The sequence below is a fragment of the Engystomops pustulosus genome, chromosome 2, assembly GCF_040894005.1.
Source record: "Engystomops pustulosus chromosome 2, aEngPut4.maternal, whole genome shotgun sequence".
Classification (NCBI taxonomy): Eukaryota; Metazoa; Chordata; class Amphibia; order Anura; family Leptodactylidae; genus Engystomops; species Engystomops pustulosus.
Genome location: NC_092412.1, coordinates 80,383,947 through 80,405,979, shown reverse-complemented (window position 1 = coordinate 80,405,979; position 22,033 = coordinate 80,383,947). Strand labels below are relative to the sequence as shown.

The 22,033-nt window shown below is 41.5% G+C and overlaps 1 protein-coding gene across 4 annotated transcripts in view; it reads right to left on the bottom strand.

Annotated features, from left to right (window-relative positions):
* PIBF1 (progesterone immunomodulatory binding factor 1) overlaps window positions 1-22,033 on the bottom strand; it is a 113,065-nt gene that overhangs the window by 85,480 nt on the left and 5,552 nt on the right. For all 4 annotated transcript variants that reach the window (XR_011853117.1, XR_011853118.1, XM_072135332.1 and 1 more), the window contains exons 3-9: window positions 20,532-20,632; window positions 14,635-14,833; window positions 11,552-11,671; window positions 10,189-10,322; window positions 9,182-9,290; window positions 4,563-4,744; window positions 2,295-2,420 (exon numbers count right to left, since the gene is read on the bottom strand). Coding sequence is in view for 2 of the 4 variants with exons in the window: in XM_072135332.1 (XP_071991433.1) it covers window positions 2,295-2,420; window positions 4,563-4,744; window positions 9,182-9,290; window positions 10,189-10,322; window positions 11,552-11,671; window positions 14,635-14,833; window positions 20,532-20,632 (971 nt within the window). In the remaining 2 variants the exon portion in view is untranslated. The remainder of the gene's footprint in view (window positions 1-2,294; window positions 2,421-4,562; window positions 4,745-9,181; window positions 9,291-10,188; window positions 10,323-11,551; window positions 11,672-14,634; window positions 14,834-20,531; window positions 20,633-22,033) is intronic.

The following is a 22,033-nucleotide window of genomic DNA, read 5'->3' as shown; positions in this document are numbered from 1 at the left end:
CCATTTCTTCACATATTTTAAAGCTATTACTGTATCTTGCATTGAATTTAATAGGGGTAGGCGTTTGATTTGCATGGTTTACTACCTTTTGCTTTGCCATGCTCTGCCCCCTGAAGAAGCTAGGTGACTAGCGATACGCGTGGGGTCTTCACCCCAGCTCCCCCCTCTGCATTACTTTTCCTCCACGACAGGTAAATTTGTGCCGCGCACCGTGCTCCCCGTTGTCCTATTCAGCATATCTTTTGGCATTGTCATTTCAAGTTTATGCATATATTTATGAATTTACTCTTTGTTTGTGGTTGAGCACAGTTACCTGTATATTTAATCTACCATTCTCTCGGAGGGAGGGGGGCCTCTTTGCAGGTAGGGGGAGCTGGCAGTTTGCGGGGTGACCAGCACTATCACATGTTGGGTTGCCTTGCATGGTTGGACTTGTGTGCCTTGTTCACACTTTTAGATGGTTTTATTGTTTTTTGTTTCTGTTGTGGTGTATTGTATTATTAATAAATTTATGCATTTTTTTGGTCACACAGCATACATCTTTGTCTCTTCATTTTTTTGTTTAAAAAGTTTGTGGTATAGCTTTGACCTTCATTTACTTGGATTTTGATTGGTGTAGTACTAGTACCATTTTCTTATGATAATTATACTCGGTCTCCTCTGACAATTGCCTATAAATTCCATTATAAATAGAAAATCTGCTACTGTTTTTTGTTATAAGTACACAATGTAATACTGTATTCATGTATTTACTTTAAAAGAGTTTGTAATAGTCTTCTACCAAGTCATTCAGATGGGGTTGTCTCATTTATTCTACATTAAGAAAATAAGCTTGAAAGGCAGATAGAAACTCTTCAGTTTCTATCTCATGCTTATTATGAGATTATTAACTTGATAGACTGTTACTTGTGAATAGAAAGAATTATCTAAAGCCTGTAATTAAGAGCCGTCGTCTACTTCCTCGACATGTTGTGTGCTGCTCAGTCCTGTACTCCCCATTGTCAAGTGCGGCTCATTGTTAATTCTATGAAAATGGTGCTAGCGCTGATGTAATACCACACTCGGACACATTCTTAAAAAGACACAGAGCAAATGTCAGAAACTTCTCCCAACATGTTAAAGTGATGACCTCAACCAGACACACCCAAAGTGGATTCAGAAGAGGTTAAAGCTCCTAAAATACTAGAAAGATGAACTATTTTTATGAGTTTCTTAAAGGGCATCTTTAAAACCTGCATACAAAGACAACACTAATGTAACAAATACACAAGACATAAGCCTGTGATGTACAGGATGCGAAGTGCAGAAACGGTAAACTGCACTCACAAGTCCACCAATGGTGACACTGTAAGCAGTCCAGTCTTCTAGAGACAGAGACAAGCAGACAAGAAAGCTGACATTCCCACAGGCCGAGACAGGCAGCTGAAGCTTCTAGCAAGAAATGACACACGTTAAAACATGAAAACATAAATTAATGTGGAAATGTACACCATACTGTATCTTAGTTACCAGAAATAAGGCAATCATAGAGGTTTGCAGTAAGGCCGGGTTCATCCAACATGGAAAGAGATTTAGTGCAGGACAATAAAGGACAGAAAATATGTGATGAATGTGACGTTTTAATTTACCTTAAAGGAAATGTAGCATTAAAATCTGTCATGATAAACCAGGGACACCTACCCATAGATCCAGGCACTGTGACTGTGGTAATCTTCTTAAATTTGCTATCCATGGCCTCCTTCCTTCCAAAATCAACTTTTAAAAATATGCTAATGAACCCGAGGGGCTCTAGGGGTGTTTCCAGGTGCCTTCAGTGATGCATTTTCAGTGAGCAGAACATGTCTCACCCTTCCCCTGCTCTCTCCCTCCTCCCACTGCCAGTGGAATCTAGCAGCAGCAGGAAGTGCAGGGGGAGGGGAGACCTTCTCAGCTCATTGTAACAACAATTGAAAAGACATCAATAAGGGGCTCTGGAAACACCCAGCAGAGCCTCTCAGGCTCATTGGTATAACTTTAAAAGGCGATTTTAGAAGGAAGGTGGACATGGATAACAAATATAAGAAGATTATCACAGTCACAGTGCCTGGATCTATGAGTAAGTGCCCCTGGCTTATCATGATGGATTTTGATGGTAGATTTTCCATAAGAAATGTTGTTTCAATGGTACTATTTACAAACAATTGAGGAAGCTATAGGGTAACCGTTGTCTTATGCTTCAATTTGCTTTACATTTAGGGAAATAATTATCATCCATTGAGCGCATATTGGTAAGTACATAGTTTGCAGAATGTTACCTGTTTTCCCGCTCATACATCTCCTTTGATGCTCCACGGAGCTGTTCAATTTCTTGATTGGTTTTTAGCCTAATTTGCTCCAATTCATCACGCAGTTTGTTTTCATACTCGGTTTTATAATGGTCTCTGCAAACAAGTAATAAATAACATTCATTTTTATATGTATGAACTTAAAGGAAACCTGAGTTTCTAGATGATGTTTGTTTCACAGCCAGGTGTCGTGGCATCATGCAGAAAATCAACTTTGAAGTGAGATGTAAATTGGTTTTATGATGTCAAGGAGGCGGAGAGTTCAACACTGAAGTCAAGCTTTCCCTGCCTTAAAATGCCCCCTTCACTGTAATTGAAAGCCTGCATCCATGGACATTATTGATCAGATCTTATGAAGTCCGTCGCATGATGTCAATCACATGGTCGGAGGTGTTCAGGGAAGGGAAAGCTTGACTTCAGTGTAAAACTCTCCGCCTCCCTGACTTAATTCATCTAACTTCAAAGTTAATTTTCTGGGTGATGCCACCATACTGGGTCATAAAAGAAACATGATCTATAAAAGCTTTTCAACTGCTTGACAACATACTGGTAGTGGTTTATTAGACCAATTTCTGATGACTGGTACCCTTTAATAAATGGATACATTTGCAGACATAATAGTATAAAAGGGTTGTTCAGATTTTTAAAAATTTTTCTATATGACTGGGATTTAAAAACAATAAACCTCTTATACCGTATATACTCGAGTATAAGCCGACCCGAGTATAAGCCGAGACCCCTAATTTCAACACAAAAAACTGGGAAAACCTATTGACTCGAGTATAAGCCGAGGGTGGGAAATGCATTGGTTACAGCCTCCCAGTATATAGTCTGCCAGCCCCTGTAGCATACAGCCTGCCCAACCCCTGTAGTAGGAAAAAAAATAACACTGTACTCATCTTTCCGACATCCCCCATAGGTCCTCTTCTGTCTCAGACAGAAGAGGACCTATGGGTGATGTCAGAAAGGTGAGTTTTGTCTTTATGTTTTTAGTTGACTCGAGTATAAGCTGAGTTAGGGTTTTTGAGCACAAATTTTGTGCTGAAAAACTAGGCTTATACTCGAGTATACAGGTTTTATTGGGTTTCCGTTCACCCACAGCGTGGTCCACCACTATTAGTTTACAGAGGCCGGTGGTGCCTTCCCGACCACAGCTGTGTGCCCCTTACAGCCTGAAACGAATACTGTAGCAGGTGCGCTACTTAAAGATTTTTCCAGCTAGTTAACAAATGTTCAAGAATTTTATTTCATTTTTTGTTTTATTTGGGAAATAAATTTCAAATGAACGCAAAGGGAACATTATAAATGAATACCCTACTGTGCGACAGCTTTGATATATAGTCTGGGGTAATCGGGTCGTCTATGGCAGGGTTTTTCATAGTGTAGTGGGGATTTTTTAAAATTGGGAAATAGGAATATTTATTTCTAGATATTTATTTATTTTATGCATGTTTTTATATTTTATATGTCCCCAAAGACGTGATAATAGACCTATGGTATCGCATGGGACAATAATGTGTGTGTAAATAAACAGAGATGGGGGGGGGACCATGTTTATGACTTAGATTATTTTGCATATTTATTGTAATTTTTTAAAATTTTTGTCTCTTTAGGCACCCTGGGTTGTTTGAACCTTAAAGCGGCTAACCACTCATACAATATACTGCAATCCTATTACACCTTGCCTCCGGGAGAGGCGCAATCAGAATTAGTGAACTTATTTTTTTAAATATGTTTGGATGACATAGAAACAAGAGAATTCTACTTAAGGCACAAATCAGATGAATTGGTAATTTTATTCAGTGATGAGAACCCCACGACAATGGATGGTCCAATGGGGTCCGAGGTGCCTACGTCTGACCCTGCGTTGCTCCCCCAGATCAGCCAGTCACGCAAGTCCGGGTTGCCCCGTTCATCTTTATGGAGCTGACAGAGATTTCCAAGTATGGCACTCGGCAATCTCCATCAGCTACATATAGATGAATGGAGCAGAATGAACACGCGTGGCTGGCTGGCTGCTCCGCTCATCTCGAGGAGGCATGAGGGGTCGACGGAGGTACATCGGACCAACCATTCGATCTGTGGGGGACTCATCACTAAAAACCCCATCAATCAGCAAGATTGGTTTCATGGGAAAACCCCTTTAAAGGGCCTAAAGGAAATCATGATACAAAAGCTGGAGCCTATCTGGCTGAAAGTGACAAATACATGCAATGTCTGATATCTGTGAGAACTGACCTAGAAGCAACATATTTTTCATACAGTTCTTCTCTAGCTTTTTTGGCATCTTCCAGCTGGCTTTGAAGTCTCTCCAAGCGGTCCTCTTCATGGGCACATCTAACATTCAGTTCCATGTTCTGGCGGTTTAGAAATTCTTTGTCTTTTTGGAGCAAGGAAACAGACTGTCGCAATGTACTAACCTAAAAAACACAGTACCAATGTATCACTTAACTGGATGGAAGAATGATCTGCAGCTTCCACAGACTATGCAGAGACACATCTACAACTGGTAACTGGAGGGGGCCCTTCACAGGATTTCATGCTCTGGTGTGTACCACCTATGGTATGCAGTTATTTGAGGGAAATCGGGTAAGAAGGAAGCAGACAAGAACTGAAATATAACTATTTTATTAATCTAAAATTTAATGCCGGCAGAGATAAGAGAGACTTATACTCGGTAGAATTGGGACCAAGGGGAGAGGAGCACTGCCCCCCCACTTACACTCTGGTTTTCCCTCTTGTCTCCTTCTTCTTGCCTTTTCTCTCCTTGTTCCCTCTTGTTCATCCCTTCCTAGTCCTGTGTATATAAACCCCTTATTCCTTGGAACTGTAGAACCAATTATTAATATTTCTACAGTACGTTCTTGTGTTATCCTTACTTTAGTGTTTAACCCCTTAAGGACACAAGGTTTTTACGCTCATTTCTCGCTCTCCACCTTCAAAAATCCATAACTTTCTTATTTTTACGTGTACAGACCTGTGTGAGGGCTTATTTTGTGCGAAACAAATTTTACTTTCCTGTAATGTTATTTATTTTAACATGCCGTGTACTGCGAAGCTGGAAAAAAATCCAAATGTGGAAAAAAATTTTAAAAACGCACGTGCGTCACGTTCTTGTGGGCTCAGTTTTTACAACAAATTTATACAGGTTTTATTGGGTTTTAATACATTTTCAAAAATTAAACAAATGTGTATAAAAAGAAAAAAAAAATGTTGTCATCTTCTGACGCTAAAAACTTTTTCATACTTGGTGCACGGAGATGTGTGAGTGGTCATTTTTTTGCGAAATGAGCCGACGTTTTCATTGCTAACATTTTGAGGTCTGTGCGACATTTTGATAATTTTTTATGTGATGTAAAAAGGTGTAAAAGTCGCATTTCGGACATTTGGGCACCATTTCCCGCCTCGGAGGCCGTAACCGTTTTTATATTTTGATAGATCGGGCATTTTGGGACGCGGTGATCCCTAATGTGTCTGTGATTTTTACTGTTTATTATGTTTTAGATCAGTTCTAGGGAAAGGGGGGGGGGGGATTTGAATTTTTAATATTTTATTAATTTTTTTTTATTTTTGAAACTTTTTTTTTTCACTATTTCTTAGACCATCTAGGGTACATTAACCCTAGATGGTCAGATCGTTCCTACCATATACTGCAATACTTCTGTATTGCAATATATGGAACTTTTGCAGCTCATTCATTACAATGAGCCACTGGCTGCAGATATTGGTTGCCATGGTAGCCTCGGGTCTTTGTTTGACCCAAGGCTACCATGGCAACCAATCGCCGCCCTCCCATGACGATCGGGCGCGACGATCGTAATTTCCGGCGGCAATGAAAGGGTTAATAGCCCCGATCCGTGCAAGCACCGGCCGTGGTTATCAGCGGTGGGGGTTTGCTGCAATATGCAACAACCCCCACCCTTGTATGAAGAGGACTCAGCCCGTGAGCCCTCTTCATACATCCCCTGCACCTCTGCGCCGTAGAGCTACAGCGCAGAGCTTTAAGGGGTTAATTGATTGCGCCTACGCTTATGATTGTTGATAATAGTATTAATTTAGGTTTTGTTATACTAGCTGTTGTGCATACTGTGTAAAGTGTTTAAAGGGAACCCGTCACCAGGAATGTGATTTTTAACTGGTCAAGGGTTCCAATAGTCTACACTATGCTGATTTTTCCTTTGTCAGCATTCTGAATCATTTAAGTAGTTTATATAAGTTTAATTCACATTACCTGGCTGCTCGCCAGCAGCATGTCGTGAGTCCTGAATAGGGGGCTTTAGGCTGCAGCCTGTGTGTGCCTGTGTCAGTCTTCTCTCCTCAAAACTCATGCAGCACCCTCTCCCCTCCCTGTCATGTACATTGAGCTGGAAGGGGAGGATGATGGTGTGGAGTAGAGGAAGATTGCATGAGGAGACACAAGTACACACTTTTAAAATGATGCTAATGAGTCCCTCCATGCAGCAGAGTCACAAGGTGTTAAACTGTGAAGGAGCAGATCTCCACCCACCCACCCACTGTGTGAAATAACATCAGGCAGAGGAAGGGAGGAAGTGCAGAGGTCTCAGAGGGGCTCTGATAACACCCCCAGGAGCCCTTCAGACTCTTTAGCATAATTTTTAAAAGCTGATTTTAGAAGAAAGGAGGCCATGGATAACAAATATAAGAGGATTACAACAGTCATGGTGCCTGGATCTATGAGAAAGTGCCCCTGGTTTATCATGCTTGATTTTGATGGTAGATTTTCTTTAAATTACTGTATTTTTGTGCATTTTCAAACATTATCCTCTACTGTTATCATCGATTTGACGAAGTTACCAACATAAATCTATCTCCCCTAGAAACATTGTCCATGCCGTTTAAGGCTGACTTCTGTATTAAACTGCATCAAATAGTTTAATGCCTCATGCCACATTAATCGGGTCGATTTGGAATCCTAAAATAGTACAAGTCCGAATGGACAAGATCTCGGCAGTGACACCTCCTTTCATGCTGCTTCAATGAAACCCCGGCTTCATTGTGCATGTGCCGTGCCTACAGTGCTAGCACAATCCCGAGGTTGGTATAAGTAAAATGAAAAATCATACAGACACGGGGACACTGAACCCAACAAGGTTCCCTTTAAGATGATTTTTGAACACCTTTTGACTAGTACAGCGAATAGGGCCTGGCTACAGAAAAGCAGATGTGGCTTTGCAAGATGAGGTTCCATTAACGCAAGCATAGCAGCTCGTTTACGGACATCACTGAGGTGCATTATGCAAGGGCACGTTGCATTGAGCACAACATGTCTCATCGTGCCACGACTGTGCCATAAAAGATAGGGCAAGTCCCATTCTTGCACGGATTTGCGCTGACCCCTTGAATGTGTGAACGCAGCCAAATGGCGTTGGCCATAGAGAACTGCGTTGATTTATCAATGTACCAAATCCATAAACTAACTTTTATTTAAGCTTTAGAAATGTACAGTATGTTCTGTGTGGACTTCTCAGGAATACTTTACACATAAAAAGATGAATCCCTTTCTTCTAATTCTTCTATGGAGCTTAGGTTGTGTGTGGAACTTAGAACAAGCACCTTAGCAGATGGAAGGATGGATGGTGGTTTCGCTATTCCTGAGTTTTCTCAGGTCCAGTTAAATTTTGTGGACAGGTGTCACGGTTATATGAATGTGGTTGTTTCTTTGGAGTATTTATAGGTGTATAAGTTGTCATCCTTTTAATAATGTCCCTAGTTCCTGAGATCCAGTTGGGGATAAAGTGAAACAAGAAGTATATACAAAATTTGCTGACCTTTTCAGGATACAATGATTCATTATTTACACAAGACTGGAACGCACCTTATGCCAACTCTCCAGGATTTGAGAGATAAAAATAGCGCTGCTGATTTTTAACCATTTAAATAAAAAAATGCTATCATAAGAAAATCAATAAGTTGAAAGTATAGATGTGGCTTACACACAGTGTGTGATTGATGGCATTGATATTTATGGCTTAATACCTAAGACATATATTGTTATTAGTCACACCACAGGCAGTTTATCTGGGAGTGCGGCCTGCGTTTTAAAGCAGCACTAACCACACAAGGAAGTATTTCTTTCTTATTGTTGGCATCTAATTGATTTCCCAAATATTTTCACAACCAAGGCATTCCCAGTGGTAAGACGGCCAAAGTGCCCCGGAATCGTGCATTATGGCCTTCACACAAAAGGATGAGTGGGCCAGATAATTCAGCTGGATTTCTACTAAAATACATTTCTCCACCATACAATTACTGCCAGCCATGATCACACTAATGCAGTCGTGCATTATTTACTAGCTTTAACAATGATGCGGATGTAAATGGAGGGTTGACTACATTACACAGTACATTGTATAAAATCAGTGGACTACACATTTGCTTGGTCAGTCCTAGTCAACCTTCAAAGAGGAAGATTTGGCCTGATCGGAAATGTTAAAGGGCTGTTCCCTTTATAGAAAATATATCCTATTTGTATCATAAAGTCATACAATTTTCTAATATTTTTTCTGTCTTATTTTCTCATGGTTTTCTAGATCTCTCCTTGCTGTCCTGCTATAGAAAACTTCATTGTTTACTTCCTGTAATTAGAAATGAGCATGGTCATGTGATGTCACACAGCGCTGATTACTCTCTATTATCAAGACGTGCACCTGTGTGACATATAGAAGCTCCTATACCATGACAGCAAACATAGATCCAGAGAATTATGAGGAAATGATACACAAAGTATACTGGATAATTGTCAAAATTTTTAGCAGACAAAAACATTTATTTGCAAAAACGTTCTTTAAGGTGTTTGAGTGGCCAGCTATTCTTAAGTGTGGAAGTTTAGCACTTACTTCCTGAGCCAAATCGTTTCTATCTTTTGACTGTGTCTTATATGTCGCATCCAGTATTTCAAAATTTCTTTTGAGCTCTAATAATTCCCGTTCCAGAGTATCTCGTTCACTAATTTAAAAAAAATAATAAAAATTAGAACATTACCTAATGCAAGTTTAACTAAACACATAATATCTTATGCGATATAGAACCCTACAAAGTAATGTGCACATTCTTGAATAATACAAAGACTTATAGGGGAATTCTCATCTGGGCATTCACATCCATATTCATTAATCTGCTATATATATATATATATATATATATATATATATATATATATATATATATATATATATATATATATATATACGGCCACCTCTGTTGGGGTGATTGCACAAAGAAACAAAAGGGTTTGGTACATGAAATGTCGGGGAGTTACTGTATGTCCCACAGTCGTATTGTGGTAAAGATTACTGAATCCAGGTGGACAAGCAGGACTCAATAGCGCATGTATGGCCACCGCTGCCAGAGTGCAAGGTGGTCGTATCCGAGGAAGCCATCTCGTTTCTAAGGGACAACATGACTACATTTATGAGAAATTATATTCACACAGGAACATTTTTTTTTAATAACATCCAATTGAAGAAATGTTTATGTATGGCAAATTAATTCAAATAAATGTAAATGCCCAGATGGAAATTCCCCTTTAAGGATACTCCCTGATAGCAGACTAAAAATCTTAACAAATGTGATGCATGACATTATGATGCATCATATGTATGTACTTCATTTTTGAAATAACCTCAAATGCAGTTTTCTATCACTAAGTGGTTGATCACTGTTCTGATCAACGTAAATGATACACAGCTGTAAGGATGGCTGCAAGAAGATGTGCTAAGGATAGGGAGTAGTATTCTTACCAAATATTCTACATCAGTCTTGTTACATAACTACACAAGTACAACAGGGTGTCTTGTAAGAGTAACTTTCTTACCAATAATAACAAGACCAGAATATTTGATACCTTTTGACTTTGTCATAATTCTCTATCCTAAAGTCTCCTTGGTGGATGAGCTGTTTGGTGTCGGACAGTTGCAGTGTTAACCTCTGACATCTTGTATCCAGCTCAGAACGGCATCTCCTCTCCTCTTCATAGCTCTGCCAGGAAAGAAACAGATGTTTTGAGACTTAGTACAGGTAAACTTAAGAACTATAATAGTAAATAGCTCAATGTTATCCAAGTCTTAGGGTCCACAAAGTGTAAAGATAGTCATACAAATTGGAATCATTTGAGACAAATACACTGATGTTAATGAGACTGGCAGATCATGTAAAGTCTATGTCCATCAATGTTAGGTGGGAAAGGAGAATCAATCAATTTCAACTGGCACAATTTTCTTGTTTCCATGCCTACCACAGATACATTAAGTGGCTTATTCCCCTCAACCATTAGTCAGTAATGATAATAAATCTTTATTACTATAACACCATTACATTTCACAGCACTGTATAAAATCATGGGCTACATATACAAACTAAATAAAACATTACAAAGTAATAACATGGTCATGTGGTACAACAGGAGTGAGGACCTGTGCGCAAGAGCTTACAGCTAAAGTTCTACTTTCAATCTGGTCTTCATTCTAGGAATTATCTTATACCAATATCCTCTATAATATTATTTTCGGCTTCTCATTCCTACTGTTGCACGGATAATGATATTGCTACTCTGATAGGTCTCATTCCATCTATTTATGTACACCACAGTTTTAAAAAGGAGTGTGGAATATGAAGATTCTATATGAATAAAGATTATAGCACAGAGGAAAGACCTAGATAAACTATGAAAAGTGCATCGAGTCAAATACTGTGGTTGATACTAGTATGTGAGAAACAAAGCTCATACTCAAATGAATGCCATTGTCAAAACATCTGAGGTTTACATATTCCTCTTGATATGCCTGCCATAGAAAAACATATAAATATACGCAATCCACCCCGCATACCTGCAATATGTGACCTTTAAATCAAAAGAAAGCTAAATATACCAAACATCTGGAAGAAGTTGAAAAACACGCTTTGCTAGATTTATCTTCTGCTGTTTCCATGTTCATAAGGCAAATATTGACCAAGTCATAGGTCAGTATTACCCACCAAGAGAAATAAATCTGAGGATGTACTAAAACAGAAGCAGGATAACAACATCTACTTTGCATTGCTAAAATCTTGCACAGTGAGATAAAAAACAGAATCAAGCAGAGGAGCTGGCATGAGGCAAGAAGGCCACCATGGTTAGCACATTCATTCCAACCTACAAAACAAAAACCAACATTTTGCTGTTCCGATCCATAAATCTGGATGTGGTCGGTGACAAATAAATGACGCACCTCTATCAAACTCTTAAGCTGATGCTTGTACCCATTGATCTCTTCACATTGTTTTTCATTCTTCACGTGGAGGTCATTTATTTTATTTTTCAGGGGTTGGACCACTTCATAGAAACGCATCTGAAATGGCGAGAAATGTAACAAATAGGTGACATGGTACTAAACATTCAGAAAATGGAGCAGCTTCAATACTTGTACATGGACAGATAAGAAACATCCCCATACACATTTACTACTGATCAATGGTATCATCGGAAATTAAATCTTCCCAAATCAGCCACAAGTAAAAACAGCATTGTCTAAATCACTTTATATAGAACACAGCATTGTGCTATAATTATAATCACAGTTCAGTGTTGCTATGAAGGGATTCCTTGCATCATACATTACTATGACGTACTGAGTCCTGTCCTCTTGTATGGTGGTCAGTCCATGAAAACGGTCTGTGATTCAAGGACCTACACTGTCATGTGTTGTGAAGAGTGTAGTAAATTTACTATACACCCCAAGGGCTTAGTTCATATCATGGCAATTAAATTTTCTGAATGATGGAGAAAGAGTAAGAAATAGAGATCTTATTTATGCTATTTATGGAAAATAGAAGAGCAGATCATCTCCACCCACTACTCCAGGGAGAAACGAGAACTAGGCTATAACTTACCACCTGCACTCAACAGGTTTCATTACAGGCCATAATAAATAGTAGGTCCTCTGCTATTTATAACTGAATATAACCGAAGGGCTGTTAATGTCTATAGGAAACGGAAGGAGAACAGAAGACCCTGCGTTCATCTTCTGTTTTAGTTACTTTGAATAAGACGCTATACTATTTTATGAAGACGTTGCCGAATTACAGTATATATTAAATGTAGAAAAGCCTACAGCTGGCCATATAGATGACATTTTGTTTGATCCCTAGTGACTGATTCGGTCCTGTGACATCTACTAAAAAGTTAAAATTGGAAAACAGTTTATTAAAGCAAGACATGTATGCCCGGCCTTAGATCTTATTATGTGGGAATGTTAGTGACCCAGATCTGAACATGTATGTTAAGGGGGAGCTTGGAGCGATGCTGCATAGAGTTCCCCACAGCTGTGGTCCTCCAAGAATATTGCATTAATATAATTAAAGCTCCATCACTGTATAATTAAATATTATGAGATGTTCCTCACAATTTCCAAGATCATCCTAGATGTTTTCAGTGTATTAAAACTCTCAGGGGCACATTAACTAAATACAGTGCAGTCTGTACTATGTGCAGTTTGTCTGTGTATAGTGCAGGGGGGCGCCAGATTCAGGATTTAGAGCGCAGGTTCTTCATGAATCTGGCGCTCCGTGCACTGCTCCGACAGAGTGCACCACTGTTTGGTGCACATTTAACATAGGGCGTGCAACAGATTTCTGTCAAACTCTAGGTGTATGTTGTGCAATTACATGTATTCAGACAAGCAGTTGAAAAAAAATATTTGGAAACCCCTGTGACATGAGCGCCATCATGTGGTCACAGCACATATTACAACCAATTGTTAGGAATAAAAGCAAAATAATATGAGCGGAAACACTAATGGAACCTTAATAAATTATATTAATAGCAAAAATCATAAACGCCCTGTGTAAGGAATTCTCACTTTTAATAAAAGTTTACACTATACTTTTTACAGCTGTATTCACAATACCATCCGCAGCTTCCATTGTTACGATGTTATAATCGTCTGTTAACAGACAGTAATAAGAATCGTTTGAGACTGTTAACACATAATTATATGTTGTAACAACTAAATAAAGGTTCCAACTTAACTGACATATTTACATTATTAAGCACTAATCTCTATCCATCTATGGAAAACACTGTGGTTTTAACTCAGCAGTGGACGCCGAATCTGCGGCAACGTCACTGCAGTTTTCTTCTGCTCCTGGGCTAATCATGGGAGCAAGACTGGGTCTCTGGCTGTTGGCGACAGCCGGAGACTCTAGGGTGAAGGATAAGCAGTTTATTACCGCATAATACCCTCTCGAGTCCTCACAGAAGTAGCACAATGCACCAAGGAGCACTGTCCTACCCTGTAGGAGTTAATCAGGGCTGCTGGGTCTGATCATACCCAGTCCAGCTTTGATCCAACATCTGCCCCTCTTACAGATGCCCCGGTTACAGAAAAACAGAATTTAAAAAACAGAGGAAAAAAGAAAAAAACACACACACACAAATATTTAAAAATAAACATTAATATTCCTCAATAAAATAAAATCTCTCCGCTACACTATAAAAAAAATATCGCCATAGAAGCCCCTTTTAACCCAAACTATACATATTTTATATGAAAACAAATGTCACACACGAGGGAATTAATTTATAATGGTCATTTTGAGTTGATTTGAAAAGTGAAAAAAATATTCTATGCATTGCAAAAATGATATATTTCTCTCCAGTTTTTGTAATTTGAATCCCCCAAAAAACAAAAAATGAAAAATGTCTCTGAACTTTTTTTTATTTGTAACTATCCCTATGTGTCACCAAAAAAAAAAAAAAAACTGCAAAAAATGTTTAAGTTATTCCACAAAAAAAAAAAAGTTATGGCCCTTAAAACAATAAGCATGAAAAATTGGTAGAAATGCTGTGGTCAGTAAAGCATTTTAAGGCCTGGTCAGGAAGGGGTTAAACACACATCATTTTTGTATTTATAAGAGGCATGCCAATTTTTATTTATTATATAATGTACAAATATAATGCAAGAAATAATGTCCGGGGTCTTATGGACTACTTGTTATATACATAGAATTGTTTTAGACTATAAATACCAGGAGAGGCTACAAATCCTCTTTATTAATTAATTTATTAATTTATTATTTATTATTTTATTAATTGTTCCTGAGAAAGTATCAGAACTAGTAAAATGTGGACATTTCTTCTTTGGCGCGTATGATGTGGAAGACTTGGAACCTTATGGTTCTGGATCAGTCCTGTGGATCTGGGTCAAAAAGCCTCCCATAAACTATGAACTTACTTATTAGATGTCCTCAGGCCACTGAAAGTAACTATATAAATGCTCCATGGAGAGAAGATGACATCACACATAATACTCACAGATACATATTCAGGAATAGAGAGCTGGTCCTCAGGAAGGCCGCTCAGATTATCATAGCCCTCCTTAGTTATCTCCAGGTCATGTAAACTGCGGCGTATGCTCCCCGCACGCTCTCTCAGCTGCCGGTTTGTTTCTTCTGATTGTTTGAGTCTTGACAGTATGGTTTCCATTTCTTTTTTCATTTGCTCTTGATGCTTTCTAAATACAGTGAGAAACGTCCTATTAGGTTAATACTTGCAAGGTGCCATGGGTGGGAAGAAACATATGCAATTTGAGATAAAAAGCAGACTTCATACTATGTAGGCTACATTCACATTAACGTGTGCCCGCCATACAATAGCATGGTGGGCACATGTCGGTGCCAGGGAGAGGAGGAGCACTGCTCAACCCCGCCCCTCTCCATAGAGAAACATGGGGCACGGCCCTGTATTCCGGGAAAGGATAGGACATGTCCTATCTTTTCCAGGGGTATGGAACGGTACAGTGCACACTTGTGCTGCACCATCCCGCTCCCGTACGCGCCGTTGCACCCATTGCCATCTATGGGGGACGTATATATCCGACGTATATACATCGTCCGTATATACATTCCCCTAACGGCTGTGTGAATGCAGCCTTAGTCTGTACATCTTGGCTTTTCAGCTCCATTAAGCCCTGCATCTACAAGCACTGGTGCATTATATTATGAGTCCAGAACAATGATAGCACAAACACTATAGGCAGCTATAACCCAGGTGCATCATAAGGGAAGATGTAAGCTCCATCGCATATAAACAAACCATATGGTCTTGTAGGTGAAGGGTCCTGCATTTCTTACATTACATGAATACTTTTCTAGCATCACCTACTAACTTATTGCCTAGTAAACTTTGGATTTCTTATATCCATTGTTGGCGTTCAGACACATCTCTTTGTTTTAGCACCATGGAACAGGCCTATCGGTGCATCACCAGCCATAGCGGAGTAAATAGTCATGGTCATCTTCTACGTAACAAGAGACTGTGTAATCATCAGCAGTAACTGTGATAGAAGTCCATGTCCTATCCTGTAGAGTGCGTGTGTGGTACAGATCATGCATTTTCATCAAGATGTTCTGGAGGAGCCCATAGAACAGTGTGTTACCAAAACCTTATTTACATTGTCCAAATGAACAAGTGGATCCACCTGTGGGCTCATGTTTAAAGGATGCAACACAGAGTACCATCACCGTACTTTATAAATATATTCAGTATATAGCATCTCAACAATCCTAAGTATAATAAAAAGGGTACTGTATATACTCGAGTATAAGCCGACCCGAGTATAAGCCGAGGCCCCTAATTTTACCACAAAATACTGGGAAAACCTATTGACTCGAGTATAAGCCGAGGGTGGGAAATGCATTGGTCACAGCCCCCCCCAGTATATAGCCACCGAGCCCCCAGTAGTATATAGACAGCAGCCCCCAGTAGTACATAGCCTGCCAGCCGCTGCCCCAGTATAGTCTGCCAGCCCCTGCCCCAATATATAGCCTGTCAGCCCCTGCCCCGGCCCGAAAGTTAATTTAAAAAAATAAAAAATCTAAACTCACCTTTTCGGCGGCCGTGCGAGTCTTCTATGCGATCCCTCTGGCTGCGGCGCCAGGTCCGTGCGGCGCGCAGCGCTGACATCAAAGTGTGTGCTGACTGCCGGCACACACAATACGATCGCGGCGGCGGCTGAAGTCAGTGACTCTGACATTGCACTGACCTGGTGCCGCAGCCAGAGGGATCGCATAGAAGGCTCGCGCGGCCGCTGGAAAGGTAAGTTTAGATTAATTTTTTTTTTAGCTTTTTGACTCGAGTATAAGCCGAGTGAGTGTTTTTCAGCACATTTTTTGTGCTGAAAAACTCGGCTTATACTCGAGTATATACGGTAAGTTTTTTCTTATATACCATAGAAGCACTGGATTGCCTAGCCAACCAATATCATTCCTCCAGGGTCCTGCCTTCTCAATGTGAGGGAAAGTATTCCTGACCCAGAGTTCAGAGGGGAAGATTTAAAGGAACTATAGAAATGCACATCCTGACGACTACATCTGAAAGTTCATTCCAGCGATGAGAAACACCTCCGGATTTACTAAGAGGCCAGATCCTCCTTGTATAAATGGCAATGGGGAATATTAAGATTGGCGCTTAATGCACAATCATTAATAAATTTCCCCCAATGTGTTTATAATTATCGGTTTCTTTTAATAATCTAATCCCTAGTTAAATATTTGTGTGCTTCCCAAGAAGTAAAAGAAAAAAATAGGTGTGTCAAGATGAAAAAAAATGATTCCTATCTCTTCCAAATTTATGCTTGGAAACGCCATCTGAAATAATAAATCTCAATTAGTTATTCAACGGGGGAATCAGAAAATTAATAGCAATGAACCCAGACAAAGATATAATGTTACAGTCTAAAACAAGTGTTGTGAATTACTGTACATTAAAAAGCAATACAGGAGCAAAGAGAGGAAATGGGGGAGAATTGGAGAGGGAAAGATGAAGATAATATACTCTACAAACCACCCACAGATGTTTATCCTGAAAATGACTGGAAACCTGGTCATGGGAAGTGTCACTCCTAATGTGATGTAGGTAACCTGACAGTAACATGCTGAATGTCCAGCAGGTCATGGCACTGGATGTACTAGACCCAGCAGTCTTCTAGCAATACGTCTTCATGATAGAAATTATCATTAAGATGCACATATGGGCTAGGTAAAGGCGAAACATGCGACGGGGACATTGTTACCCCGGACACTCATGTGCTATCATTCAAGTAAAATGGGCAAGTTTTATTTACTATAGATCTAACATTGGGGCAGAATGACGGATTTATTCTACTAAATACATCTACACCAAAAAAAGACATTATTCATTATGTTGCCGGTTATCCTCTTCCCCCTATGTTGGATGAACTTTTTATTATCCAATATATGCACTATTATAATAATAATAATAATTCTTTATTTATATAGCGCACACAGATTACGCAGCGCTGCACATAACATGACACATTTTTGCACTTTAGAAGGCCTGTGTTATTAGGGGTAACTCACTGTCTGTTTTAGACTGTCCTGCTGTCTTTTTAAAATGTTTTTTATATGATTGATACAATAATGCTTATTTCATTTATCTTTTCTCCCTTGGCATTAATTTTTCCCCAAATTGTGGGATAAAATAGGTAGTATATTCTAGTTAGCCAAACCAAGGCTTGGCGTTACTATAGGGGTACAGGAGCCCATTATGGCCATTTGCACATATGTAGTATATATCCTGCCAGCCCCCTGTAGTATGTATATAGCCCGCCCCTAGTATACAGCCCGCCAGCCCCCTCTAGTATACAGCCCGCCAGCCCCCTCTAGTATACAGCCCGCCAGCCCCCTCTTGTATACAGCCCGCCAGCCCCCTCTTGTATACAGCCCGCCAGCCCCCTCTTGTATACAGCCCGCCAGCCCCCTCTTGTATACAGCCCGCCAGCCCCCTCTTGTATACAGCCCGCCAGCCCCCTCTTGTATACAGCCCGCCAGCCCCCTCTTGTATACAGCCCGCCAGCCCCCTCTTGTATACAGCCCGCCAGCCCCCTCTTGTATACAGCCCGCCAGCCCCCTCTTGTATACAGCCCGCCAACCCCCTCTTGTATACAGCCCGCCAACCCCCTCTTGTATACAGCCCGCCCAGCCCCCTCTAGTATACAGCCCGCCCAGCCCCCTCTAGTATACAGCCCGCCCAGCCCCCGTAGTATACAGCCCGCCCAGCCCCCGTAGTATACAGCCCGCCCAGCCCCCGTAGTATACAGCCCGCCCAGCCCCCGTAGTATACAGCCCGCCCAGCCCCCGTAGTATACAGCCCGCCCAGCCCCCGTAGTATACAGCCCGCCCAGCCCCCGTAGTATACAGCCCGCCCAGCCCCCGTAGTATACAGCCCGCCCAGCCCCCGTAGTATACAGCCCGCCCAGCCCCCGTAGTATACAACCTGCCCAGCCCCCGTAGTATACAACCTGCCCAGCCCCCGTAGTATACAGCCTGCCCAGCCCCCGTAGTATACAACCTGCCCAGCCCCCGTAGTATACAACCTGCCCAGCCCCCGTAGTATACAGCCTGCCCAGCCCCCGTAGTATACAGCCTGCCCAGCCCCTGTAGTATACAGCCTGCCCAGCCCCTGTAGTATACAGCCTGCCCAGCCCCTGTAGTATACAGCCTGCCCAGCCCCTGTAGTATACAGCCTGCCCAGCCCCTGTAGTATATAGCCTGCCCAGCCCCTGTAGTATACAGCATGCCCAGCCCCCGTAGTATACAGCCTGCCCAGCCCCCGTAGTATACAGCCTGCCCAGCCCCCGTAGTATACAGCCTGCCCAGCCCCCGTAGTATACAGCCTGCCCAGCCCCCGTAGTATACAGCCTGCCCAGCCCCCGTAGTATACAGCCTGCCCAGCCCCCGTAGTATACAACCTGCCCAGCCCCCGTAGTATACAGCCTGCCCAGCCCCCGTAGTATACAACCTGCCCAGCCCCCGTAGTATACAGCCTGCCCAGCCCCCGTAGTATACAGCCTGCCCAGCCCCTGTAGTATACAGCCTGCCCAGCCCCTGTAGTATACAGCCTGCCCAGCCCCTGTAGTATACAGCCTGCCCAGCCCCTGTAGTATACAGCCTGCCCAGCCCCTGTAGTATACAGCCTGCCCAGCCCCTGTAGTATATAGCCTGCCCAGCCCCTGTAGTATACAGCATGCCAGCCCCTGGCACTCAAGTATAATACTTGAGTATATACGGTATTAAAGACCCTGCTCCAGCTTTCTTCTTATCAGTGCAAACTGCTTGCACATGTGTTCATAAAATGTCACTGCTGCAATATTCCTGACACAAAACTCTGCACATAAAGTGGCGTTGCAGTGCATAGTTGGCTCGTCTCCCACATTTCTCATGCGTGTCGAATTGTGTCGCATGTTCTATGTTAAAGGTGCACCAAAAAAAGGTTGGTGCATTCTGCCAGAGAAGAGCAGGGAGCGCCAGATTCATAAAGAACGTGCAACACAATTAATGAATCTGGTGCACCCTGCACACCCCCACACCTCCCTCTCACAGCATGGGAAAGTGAGGTGGCAAAGGTGTGCATTATTAACAGCCCAGAGCTGCAAAACATAACCCGGCATGTCAAGACTAGCGACAAACGGTACCGGGATCAAGATGAATAGGAGAGGTGATGAGTATTTGTAGGGTTTTTATGTTTTTTCAGTGGTTAATTTCCTTTAAACTCCATAACTTGTTGTCCTTAACTTCTAATCAGAAATCCATTAGAAAATGAATGAAACGACCAGATTGGATGTTATGGCTATTCCATCTCTGACTAAGATTATGTAAGTAAAAGAAGTTTTTATACTAATGACCTATTCTCTAGTTAACAGTATGTGTTTGTAGGGGATTCCACACCCAGACCCCACACGAATCGGCTGCTGCACCTAGGCTATATAGCGGACAAAGATGAATGCAGAAATGCTATGGCTGTACTGGCCAAACTGCAGGAGCAGAGTTGCAGTACCCAGTACTACTGCCATATAATGGGTGGAGCCTTTAGCTGAACAGTACAGGGTCCAGGTGTCCATCCCTATCAATGACATACAGACAAACTATCCTGGGGATGGGGAACAGCATTATCGCAGCCAGATAAAGGGCAGCTCTGAAACAGGAGAGCTGAATTCTCAGGGGTATCTCATAGTTGCTTGGGCAGCATATGTATTGTAGCAGACACATTTTCTATGTAGTTGTACACTAGATGCTCAGAGATAAGGCTATGGGTAAACCAGGCATTTTGTACCCGACAGCTAGGAAGGTGGGGCCTATAGAAATAATTCTCAGGATTGGTAAAGGTGGTAAAAGTAAAATGAAAGAACTTACCTGGAGTCCTCCTGCTGGATTTTGGTTTGTGTTTCAAGCCTTAAAGACAGTAACTGTTTCTGATGAACTGTGTCATTCAATTTCTCTTCCAGCTCTTCGATCTATGAAATAAAAATAAAGTTACTGTTTTACTTGAAGGAAATCTACGATCAAAATCAAGCATGACTAACCAGGGACACTTACTCATATATCCAGGCACCGTGACTATGGCAATTTTCCTATAATTTGTTATCCATGGCCTTCTTCATTCTAAAATCAACTTTTAAAATTATGCTAAGAGGCCAAAGGGCTCCCTGGGGGGTTTACAAAAGCCTTTGGTGCTTTAGATTCCCAGGCTGTTACACTGTGCAGGAGCACTTTCCCGTCCCACATTGTGCTGAAACTTCCTCTGCTGCAGTGAGATTACATCAGGGAGAGGGAGGGGGAAGCGCTGAGGGATCGAAGAGAAGGCGGAGTCTAACAGCCTGTGGTTCACACTACCTTCTCTGATTTCTGTTATTTGTATGTTAATGTACCCCAAATGCTCCAGAGTGTGTCACCAGAGCCCCTCCAGTCTCATTGGCTCACACAGCCCGGAAACCCTTCTCCCTCATCCTGCTCTGTGCTGGAAATATTGCGGCAGCACAGAGCTAATACTGAGTGCTGCCACGAGATTCACAGCAAAATGAGAAGGATGGTGGAGGAGAAGTGCTTTGGGGGGCCTGTAATAGCCAAAAACCTCAGGGAATCTCTGGTGGCACCCCCCAGAGCTTTTGGGGTTCACTAGAATAACAATAAGGTTAGTTTCCCAAGTAAACTTTAGAAGACCTATTAATAAATATATTGTTCGAACTATGCTGCTAGGATCTAGCCGCTAACAGTTAATAAGTAAAACTGACTGCAGATTTCCTTTAAAGGGGTTGGCCACACACAAGAAAGTTTACCAAGGTAATGATGTGGTGATCACAGAGGCGATATGCATTCAGCCCTGTGACCTGCCGGAAATCCACAGAGCTGAAGAGGTATACCAGGGTAGGAAACATATGGGAAACCCTAATGTATTTACCATGCTCATGGACCTCTTCTGCTAGGTCCCATCTCCTTGTGAGCTATTGTACAGAAAGTTTCTAAAATGTGCTCCAGTTTTATGGTAAATTTTTGCAAAGTGAATCGGTTCTGATGCATCATGAGCATCACACATATGACACTTATCTTTATTTCAATGGCAGTAAAACGAAGGAGATATGATTTGCCCGGGGAATCACGCTGGATGACGTACTTCCGGCAGACGAAAAATAATGCATTGCGCATGCGCTATAACTCGTACCGGAACCAAACACTGAGCAGCAACGGGTATAAAGGGCAGTCCTCCCCCAGCAGTCACTCACTCCTGATGAAGCCTACTTGATAGGCGATACGCGTCGGGTCTTTCCTCTCCAGACACAGGTTGGGACTGAAAATTTGTTGTATATTTGTTTATGTTGTATTCAGATTGTGCCTTATGCAACTGGTGGCAAGTTTGA